This window comes from Cucurbita pepo, chromosome 18 (genome assembly GCF_057944985.1).
Source record: "Cucurbita pepo subsp. pepo isolate OVF chromosome 18, ASM5794498v1, whole genome shotgun sequence".
NCBI lineage: Eukaryota > Viridiplantae > Streptophyta > Magnoliopsida > Cucurbitales > Cucurbitaceae > Cucurbita > Cucurbita pepo.
Window position 1 is genome coordinate 10911113 of NC_141815.1, and position 10143 is coordinate 10921255.

At 37.8% G+C, this 10143-nt stretch overlaps 2 protein-coding genes across 3 annotated transcripts; one reads left to right on the forward strand and one right to left on the reverse strand.

Moving 5' to 3' along the window:
* Positions 1 to 1049: 1049 nt before the first annotated feature.
* On the forward strand, positions 1050 to 4210 carry LOC111779712 (LEAF RUST 10 DISEASE-RESISTANCE LOCUS RECEPTOR-LIKE PROTEIN KINASE-like 1.2). Of its 2 annotated transcripts, XM_023659832.2 has the most exons (5): positions 1050 to 1249; positions 2381 to 2416; positions 2500 to 2769; positions 2992 to 3794; positions 4071 to 4210. In XM_023659832.2, exons 1-5 carry the CDS (start codon positions 1108 to 1110, stop codon positions 4107 to 4109), a joined length of 1290 nt encoding a protein of 429 aa, XP_023515600.2. In that variant the 5' UTR covers positions 1050 to 1107; the 3' UTR covers positions 4110 to 4210. The 2 variants fall into 2 exon arrangements, with proteins under 2 accessions (XP_023515600.2, XP_086975493.1); XM_087119367.1 differs by lacking the exon at positions 4071 to 4210 and having other exon boundaries at positions 1054 to 1249; positions 2992 to 3965.
* Positions 3861 to 6905, reverse strand: LOC147787364 (glycosyltransferase BC10-like). The gene is made up of 2 exons (XM_087119368.1): positions 6240 to 6905; positions 3861 to 4689 (listed from the first exon to the last, which is right to left on the reverse strand). Exons 1-2 carry the CDS (start codon positions 6753 to 6755, stop codon positions 4045 to 4047), a joined length of 1161 nt encoding a protein of 386 aa, XP_086975494.1. The 5' UTR covers positions 6756 to 6905; the 3' UTR covers positions 3861 to 4044.
* Positions 6906 to 10143: the final 3238 nt, after the last annotated feature.

The following is a 10143-nucleotide window of genomic DNA, read 5'->3' on the forward strand; positions in this document are numbered from 1 at the left end:
TAATTTCTCGATTCTACGACTCGTTCGAGGGATCGAGTGATGGAAATTGAGTATATTTTAACCAAAAAAAAAAAGTAGAGGAAGAATAAATAAAATGAAATAATTGAAATTGAGAATAAGATGGGAAGGGTCAAAATCAAGTGGGCCCAAAAAGTATTTCAAAATGGATTCGGTGGCCCAATATGAAATTGAAAATTGACCTATTTCCATTTAAGCTTATACCATTATCTAATCTAAGACCATTCCTCCTTCCTCTCATTCGCCCATCAATCACATCTCATCCTCATCCTTTTCTTTTTCGGGTCTCCGATGATTGTGACCAATATGCTCCAGACTCTCCCGACCCTAAATAATCCCTTTTATTTGACAACCACATCTAAACCCGTACTGAAATTTTAAAATATAAAAATACAACCCAAACTCACCCTTAACGGATATTGTCCGTTTTGACCTATTACGTATCGCTGTCATTCTAACATGGTATCAGAGCCAGACCCTAAACTTAGTAATGTCAATAGAATCCTCAAATATCGAACAAAGAATTGTGAGTCTCGAAGGTGTAGTCAAAAGTGACTAAAGTGTCGAACAAATGATGTACTTTGTTCGAGGGCTCTAGAGAAAGGAGTCGAGGCTCGATTAAGGGGAGGCTATTCGAGAGCTTCATAAGTCTCAGGGGAAGCTTATAGTGTACTTTGTTCGAGGGGAGGATTGTTGAGGATTATTGGGAGTGAGTCCCACATTGGTTAATTTAGTGGAAGATCATGAATTTATAAGTGAGGAATACTATCTCCGTTGGTATGAGGCTTTTTGGGGAAGCCCAAAGAAAAGGTACGAGAGCTTATATTCAAAGTGGACAATATGGTACCTTATTTTTAAAATTTAAAATTGGAATGATTTTGGTAAATTCGATGGAAAATTGGGAGGAAATTGAAGAATTGGGCCGGGTCAACCCGGCCCAATTCCAGAAAGGACCGGGTGGGACCGTTTAAATTATTTAATAGTCATAGCCATTGGCGGCCATAGACACGAAACTTCGGCGTCTTCCTCTACCTCTATAAATACCTTCTTTTCTCCTCTTTATTTCACCTTTCCCACAAAGAACTAAAAATGAAGACGTTTCTGCTGCGGATCCATTTTCGGAACGCCGCCGCGCTCGTCACCTTCGCCACCGCCTTCCTCCTCCGCTTTCCGCCGTCTCTCGCCGACGATGAAGATTCACCGCCTTCCTCCGCTTTCCGCCGTCTCTCCGGTATGTGATATCATAGCTAAAATTCACCTTTCTGAATTTTTACTTTCGCGCTCTCTCTAGAGATTTTAAAATGTCTCTCTATTTTATAATAAATGTTTGGTTTCTCTCTTCAACGGACGCGAATCTGATAGAATTATTGTTGATAATTAGATAATAAATCGTGTTTAGTTATATTAATTTTAATATAATCTCACCTTCCTTACTTATTTCCATTGTGTTCTTGATTTTATTTTCATGTTGTTCTTATTTTATTTTGAAACTTTGACCAAATTCAATGTCGAAAGTCAAAATTTTCAAATAAATATATAATATGACATAACGTACAAAAAGAAAATTTGGAGTTCAAACCTTCGAACTATCAAATTTGGACTAGTCCAATTTAGACTATATATATATTTCCCAACTATTATATAAAAATAATTATTTTTAGTTAATAAATTTTTTTGGAAAATAATTCATACTACATTCATTAATTACTCATAAAATAATTATTTAAAAATGATGTGGACTATAAAATTAAATAATATATTATCTAATAGGTATTGACAAGGCACATGCGTAAGGTTTCGAGAGGTGTCTCGGACGACTTCTTTTAAAATGGGTTTTTCAAGGACAGTACCGGACAGCATGGGTGTGCCGGTATTGCCCTTGCCCATGTGTTGGAGGTTAGATTTTGTACCCGTTATTCGGTACGGTATCCGTAAGTGACATGACATGGGTACGAGAGAGCCAATGCCTTGATGAAATTTCGATGGATGATGTTCAAAATGTCCCAGTAAGATAAATGACATGTGGGCCCGTTCTCGATAGCATGACCAAGTGAATTGTGATGACCAACCATTCCCTATGACCTGAAATAGCGTCAATGAATGAAATTGCAAAACATTTTTCTTTCGATTGCATTTTCTTTGTTCTTCGACTAATCAAACCTTCCCACATGGAAAACGTTGAAGTCTTCAACATTCATAATGACAAATTTGCCCCTATCTTGTCCACAAGGAAAATGCTTAATATGAACTGATGAACAAATATTGAGATTCTGTAGCAGTGATTTTTTTCGAAGTTTTTCATGTTTCTCTGTTATGTTTTAATCCGACATTGATGTTTTTTTCTTCATTGTTTACGTTGCAGACAATAGCGACGACATCAAAAAGAAGATTATCATTGGTAACTCTGTTTTTCCTCCTCTGTTCATATGGTTGCCTCTATGGCAATTGTTTAAAATCTCCATTGGTTTGATTCATATGCAGGCACATGCACTGGTTTTGGAGCCTTGCTTTTAACCTTACTTGTTCTTGGCATCTGCTACCGATGGCGCCAGCTCCGTCGTAAAAGGTCTCACATGCTGCCATACGTGCAACGGAGCGTTCTCTCGAATCCACCGTCCGTGGAAGAAGCTGAGAATGGAGGTACCTACTTGGGCGTTCACCTCTTCTCCTATAAAGAACTTGAAGAAGCCACGAACCATTTCGACTCCAACAAAGAGCTCGGTGATGGAGGCTTTGGCACAGTGCATTATGGTAAGAGTTGTTAGGAATCACGAATCTTTACAATGGTATGATATTATCCACTTTGACCTCTACCAATGGAGATGTATTCCTTACCTATAAACCCGTGATCATTTCCTAAATTAGCCCATACAGGACCCAGAGCAGCCCTTCGAATCTAATCTAATCATTGTTCATGCTTGATTATTAGCTAGTGATTGTTTCATTGATCTTTTTGTTCATATATCTGTTTAGGCTTACTCAAAGACGGGCGTGCCGTTGCTGTCAAACGGTTGTTCGAAAGCAATTTCAAGAGAGTTGAGCAGTTCATGAATGAGGTCGGGATCCTCGCACGTTTACGCCACCACAACCTCGTTTCACTTTACGGTTGTACCTCAAGCAACAGCCGCGAGCTTCTGCTCGTGTATGAATACGTTCCGAACGGTACGGTGGCTGATCACCTCCATGGAAAACTAGCAAAGCCAGGCAAGCTTCCATGGTCTACAAGAATGAAGATTGCTATAGAAACTGCAAGTGCTTTAGTGTATCTCCATGCTTCTGAAATCATCCACCGCGATGTCAAAACCAACAACATCCTCCTCGACAACCACTACTCCGTTAAAGTAGCCGATTTCGGGTTATCCCGCCTCTTCCCACTCGACGTCACGCACGTGTCAACCGCTCCACAAGGCACTCCCGGCTATGTCGACCCGGAGTACCATCAGTGCTACCAACTCTCTGATAAAAGCGATGTCTTCAGCTTCGGCGTCGTACTTGTTGAACTCATGTCCTCAATGCCTGCTGTTGACATCACAAGACATAGACAAGAGATCAACCTGTTCAACATGGCCATCAACAAGATCCAAAGCCATGCATTACACGAGCTCGTCGACCCATCACTCGGTTTCGAATCAGACTACAAAATCAAAGACATGATAACGAGCGTCGCAGAGGTCGCATTTCGATGCCTGCAGAGCATGAAAGACGAGAGGCCAACAATGATGGAAATTCTCGACAGTCTAAACGCCATACAGAATCGAAACAGCGATGCTGTGCAGGTAAAGAATGGCTATGAATCTTCTCAAAGTTCCATGTCAGTATCTTGGGTTAGTAGTAACACCTCCACAGCAACAAATTATTGAATTGATTCTTCATTCTCTGTCTTAGAACACTACATTATATGTCATTTATACCAAAAAAGGAACATAAAGGGAAGATTTTTACAATAACCCATGTTATCAAATTACATATAAATGAATCGTATAAGCTCAGAAAATCAAAAGGAATTAATTGGTTTATGCACATAATTTAATGATTAAACTCCATGAGCTTAGGAGCAAACAAGAGGAGCCTATTCAAGGAATTGGGCATGAATTTCCTGGCAAACAAATGGCATACATTGGTGTCAGCTCCATTGTACCGGCAGTGGCTGCCAGTCCTCAGTCTTTGGAGCAAGCCAACGTTGACATCCATTCTGTTGAACTTGGTGGGGTGGGCGCCGCCTTTGGACCAGTCGACCCAAGTCAAGGTCCGGTTGGAATTGGTGGTGGAGAAGTGGATTCCGACGAGGGTGGGGAGGTAGTGCTCGTCCATGTAACAAGAGGGCTTGCAGTGTTGCCGGAAGACGGGGAAGTATTTCTGATCGGAGACAACTTGGGAGGCGAGGGGTCGGTCAATTTGGAACCACTGGGAGCCCTTGCGCCATTGGTGGAGGTTGATTGTGGGGCGCATTTGGGGTTTGTAGCGGCCCCGACCCACTGGTCCTGGGAGGTCGTAGGACTCGACGAAGGTGGTCTTGGAGGCCATTAAGTAATTGTAAATGGTGGAGAAGTTGAAGAGTGGGATGCAGGACTCGGAGAGAAGGATGAACCTTTGGTTGGAGAAGTCGAGTAGTGCGTTTGCTATTAGCCGCCGCTCTGCCTCCATCATGCTCGGCGCTCCCCACTTCACTCCCTGAAATTTCATTTATTCCTAAAATTTTCATTTATTTGAACTTAATCCAATCCGAACCGAATGAGTGATAATTCAATCCAAACTATATGAGTTAGGTTGAGTTGATAGGTCTCCAGATTATCGCATTTTTTTAACATCACTGAACAACATTTCTGAAGGTTAAGTTGATAGGTGTTTCGAGTTATCGGGTTTCTTGAACATTCCTGAAGGCTTAGTTGATAGGTGTTCGAATTATTGGGTTTTCTGAACATCCCTGGAGGCTAAGTTGATAGGTTTTCGGGTTATCGAGTTTTCTGAACATTCCTAGAGGTTAAGTTGATAGGTCTTCAGGTTATCAGGTTTTCTAAACATCCCTGAAGGTTGAGTTGATAGGTGTTTCAGGTTATCGGGTTTTTTGAACATTCCTAAAGGTTGAGTTGATAGGTGTTTCAGGTTATCGGGTTTTTTGAACATTCCTAAAGATTGAGCTGATAGGTGTTTCAAGTTATCGGGTTTTTTGAACATTCCTAAAGGTTAAAGTTGATAGGTGTTCAAGTTATCGAGTTTTCTAAACATCCTGGAGGTTAAGTTGATAAGTGTTTGAGTTATCGAGTTTTCTAAACATTCCTGGAGGTTAAGTTGATAGGTCTTCAGGTTATCGGGTTTTCTAAACATGTCTGAAGATTGAGTTGATAGGTTTTCAGGTTATCGAGTTTTCCAAACATGCCTGAAGGTTGAGTTGATAGGTGTTCGAGTTATCGAATTTTTTTAACATGCCTAAAGGTTGAGATGATAGGTGTTCGGGTTATCGAGTTTTTTGAACATGTTTGAAGATTGAGTTGATAGGTTTTTGGGTTATTGGGTTTTCCGAGCATCCCTAGAGATTGAGTTGATAGGTGTTCGGGTTATCACGTTTTTTGAACCTTCGTGAAAGTTGAGTTGATAGGTTTTCGGGTTTCTGAAACCGACCCGTGCCCAATATTAAGCCTTTTTTTGTTCTTTTTGTTTCTTCTTTTCCCATAACAAGCAAGGAAAAGGGGGAAAAAAAGGTATGATTCTTGGCTTTGGTGAGATATAATTTTTCACGTGAGAGAGGAAGAAGGCATAAAGAAAAGAATGCAAAAAAGGATGGAACCATAACCGCCAACAGAAAGGAATTCATCACATTTTTTTCTTTTTAATTATTCATTTTCAATATATCCAGCCTGTAAAATCCCACCATTTCATGTAACGAAAAATAAATAATAATAATAAAATAATTAATTTGAACAGACGATTAATTTTAGAATATTTCATACCCAAAAATAAACCTATTATTCGTTGATATTATAAATACCATTGCCCTCAAAATTATTCATTTTAATAAATAAACCAAACCAAAACAAGCAATTTTATTTCTATATAAAAATTATATTATAAATAAATAATTTAAAGACATGAATTAAATAAGTTTTAAAAAATAGAAAATATTATATTAATTTATTGATTAAGAATCTTAATTAGAATGAGAGTAGAGACGAGAATAATTAATGAAATACTTAATTAAGAAAAGTAGTGATTATTGTTAGTACCTTACTGGGGATTGAGCGGCCGTAGAAAACAGAGTTGGAAGCCACGGCGGCGTTGGTGGAAGAACTGCGGTGGACGTAAACGGAGTAAAGGCGGCGGTGGCCTTTGAAGAACCGTTCCCAAAGCGGAGCTAAACTGACGCCGTCTTTTGTTAGAAACAAGAAGGCAATCTTCGGCTGTGATTTCGGCAGCGGTGATTTTGGGATCCGGCGGGGAACCATTGAGGCTCTCCATAGAAGCTCCTCCTCCGTCATGTCGTGGAGGGCCGGGGGTGGGTTTAAGAACTTCTTTAAACCGACGCGCGACGGCGGCGGAGGAGGAGGTGAGGGAGAGGGGAGTTGGAGTTGGCTGAAGGAGAAGGGGAGAGAGAGAGGAGAGGATTGGAAAGGGAAGGGGAAGGTGAAGAGAGTGAGAGTGAAGCCGGCGGCGAGACCGGCGGCGAAGAGGAGGAGGTGAGAAACCAGGGATTTGAATTGCGTTTGGAGTTTGAATAGTTTGGGATTGGATGTCGTCATCATTGAATGAACAGAGATTCAGAAATGGAAGCTTGATTTTGGTCTTCAATGGCGTCTTCAACTCTCTCTCTCTCTCTCTCTCTCTCTCTCTCTCTCTCTCTCTCTCTCTCTCTCTCTCTCCTGTGTGCGAGAAATACAGAGAATTCGGAAGTCAGAGAGGCAGTGAACGGCACAAAACGGTTACCTCCCTAATATTCCTTTTTTTTTTTCTTTTTTTCTTTTTTTCTTTTTTTAATTTTTTTAATTTTTTTAATTATAATAACTAATATTTATTATTTACTCTTGAAAACAAAACTTCCATTATTTACCCTCAAATTTTATTAGTTTATTTATTTTTTGGTTAAATTGTAATTATACTTCACCAACATATTATAATAATAATAATAATAATAATAATAATAATAATAATGTTCTCCATCCTCGTTCCTGAGTCTCTACACCCGCCATAGTTATTTATACTTATTTATTATTATAATTTCGATGAATTGTTGAAAATTATGGTGTAATATTGTGATGTTGTACGTTGGTTGGGGAGGAGAACAAACTACCATTTATAAGGGTGTGGAAATCTTTCCTTAGCATACGAGTTTTAAAGACTTGAGGGGAAGCTCGAAAGGGAAAGCCTAAAGAGGACAATATCTGCTAGCGGTGGATTTGGGCCGTTACAAATGGTATCAGAGCCAGACACCGGAAAATGTGTCAGCCTTCTCGTTGTTCCCTGAATGGGGTAGACACAAGGCGGTGTGCCAGTAAGGACGCTGGGCCCCAAAGGGGGGGTTTGGTCGATTGGAGGAAGTAAAGAGTACCAATGAGGACGTTGGGCCCCGAATGGGGGTGGATTGTGATGTCCAACATTGGTGGGGGAGAAGAACAAATCACCATTTATAAGGGTGTGAAAACCGGTTTCCCTAGATTATAAGAGTGTAGAAACCTTTCCCTGGCTTAAATCTTGAGGGAAAAGCCCCAAAAAAAAAATAATATCTACTAGCTGTGGATATGGGCCGTTACAAATATTAAAATTGAAATATATAGATAAATTATTAAAAATTGTGGTGTAATATTGAATATAATAATTATATATTTTATAATGAAATATTATTGTTAGACGTACCTAGTTGATTAATTGGTTAATATATGGTAGTTTTTGAATGAAACAAAAATTTAATAGTTAAAGATATGGATTAAATGAAATTTAAAAATATGGTGGAAATTGACTTTGAAGCTCTTAATGAAAAAGTTGGTTTAAAAAAAAGTGGTAATAGAATTATGTGTAAATGGCAAGCGTGTAGACACAGCAAGGCAGAGGATCTTAATAGGCAACTGAAGCGATGACTCATCATAAATAAACGTTTGAAGTTGAAATCAATTTCGAATAATTAACTTTTCCAATTTATATATATATATATTCCATTATTCAATTTAATTTAAATAAATAAATAAGAAAATTTGAGAAGGAATCTGTATTTTATGGGCTAATTTAGTCGAGGAGCTTTCATGGGCCCTAATTGGGCCGCTTCGTTGGCTGTTTGGGCCGTTATCTCACTGAAGAAAACGACGTGGATAATCTTTTTTTTTTCTTTTTTTTTTTTTTTAATCTGAACTTTACTTTATAATAATGAGACACTATAAAGATTTTAATGTAAGGCAAAGTAAATAAGAACGTTTCTTTTTTTTTAATTATTATTATAAATTTTAAAAAAATCTTAAATAATAATAATAATAGTAAAAATAAAGCCAATTAAGTGTACTAAAAGACAACCTTAATTATAGTAAAAATATATATAGTTTTTTATTTTTATGTTGTCGGGGAAGCAATTTTTTTTATTGACTACCTAATCCAATTATTTATTTCTTTGAGCCCATATGTGAGATAATGTGATGTTCCAGTTGATTGGGGAGGAGAACAAATCACGTGTGGAAATCTTCCCCTAGTAGACGCGTTTTAAAGCTTTGAGGGGAAGCTCGAAAGGAAAAATCCAAAGAGGACAATATCTGCTAGCGGTGGATATGAGTCGTTACAAATTGTATTAGAGCCAGACACCGAACTATGTGCCAGCCTTCTCGCTCTTCCTCGAAGAGGGAGTAGTCACGAGGCGGTGTGCCAACAAGGACAGTGTGCCCCAAAGGGGTTGGATTTGGGGGCGGTCCCACATGAAGAAAAGAGTGCCAGCGAGGACGCTGGGCCCCGAAGGGGATGGATTGTGATGTCCCACATTGGTTGGGGAGGAGAACAAACCACAATTTTAAAGTTTTGAGGGTAAGCCTAAAAGGAAAAACCCAAAAAAGACAATATCTGCTAGCGGTGGATCTAGGTCATTACACATCCTCCATGCCTTTTATACTTCAAAACCTAGTAATAGTCATGCACCATCACATAAACATTTTAATATGTAACTAAAATAACCAAATAGGTCTCTTTAATTGGTTTTTTAACTACAAATAATAATAATAAAAATAAATAAATAAATAAATATTAAATAGTCTATAATTTGAATTTGTTAGAAATAAATTTACAATATTAAAAAATGTTAATAATTCAATCCAAATTTATTGTATTTAGATTAGTGTGTGAATTGTAGTTTGATGGGGGGTAGTTTTGGCATCTCTACATAAAATACTGAGTGAGGATATTCTAGTATAGAATATGTTATCCTCGAGTCCAAACAGAACCTTAGCAAATGATTTTAAATTAATTGGAAAGCGACAAATTTCCGTTTTGATTGCGCTACCGACGATCTTCTATTTTGATTAATCAAAGGTAAATTCCAGTTTAGGAATATTCAGTACCAAATCTATCCTTAAAAAAAGGGTAGCCCCCCCGGGCCCACAAGGAATTCAGTTGGGGGCATTTCTGGAAATATTTATTTATTTATTTATTTAAGTTATTTTGAATATTAATACCTTAGTTATTAATTATTATAGTTTTTAAATGTATAAACTATAATAGATATTTTAGAATTTTATGAAGTAAAATAATTAAATTATTATTTTAAAAAAAGTGATGATGAATTGAAGCCATCAATGAAGAGAGCATGATAAATTTGGAATACAGGATGTTTGGTTGCGGAGTAAACTTGGACGAGCTCGTGGGAGAAGTGGGATATCATGTGCCAACATTGATGATGACATACTGTGTTCAACGTAGAATAGATCATATCTGTACATAGTAAGATAATGTACTGTGTTATTTGTTTGTTACCCTGAATCAAGGAGAATCTATGACTAGTTTGTCACCAAATCTATGATTTACTGGTTTGTTACCAAATCTATGATTTTATGGTAATCCATATAATTTCAGTGTCATTCAACCTAACTCAACTCGTGCTTTCTTACGTTCGTAATTTTTAAAAATAATTTTTATTTTTATTTTTTAAATTTTATTATTTTTATA

Coding starts and splice junctions, on each gene's coding strand:
- LOC111779712 (XM_087119367.1), top strand. CDS start 1,108: ATGAAGACGTTTCTGCTGCGGATCCATTTTCGGAACGCCGCCGCGCTC. Junction 1,250..2,380: donor CGCTTTCCGCCGTCTCTCCG/GTATGTGATATC, acceptor TTTACGTTGCAG/ACAATAGCGACGACATCAAA. Junction 2,770..2,991: donor CTTTGGCACAGTGCATTATG/GTAAGAGTTGTT, acceptor ATATCTGTTTAG/GCTTACTCAAAGACGGGCGT.
- LOC147787364 (XM_087119368.1), bottom strand. CDS start 6,755: ATGATGACGACATCCAATCCCAAACTATTCAAACTCCAAACGCAATTC. Junction 4,690..6,239: donor GCCGCTCAATCCCCAGTAAG/GTACTAACAATA, acceptor ATGAAATTTCAG/GGAGTGAAGTGGGGAGCGCC.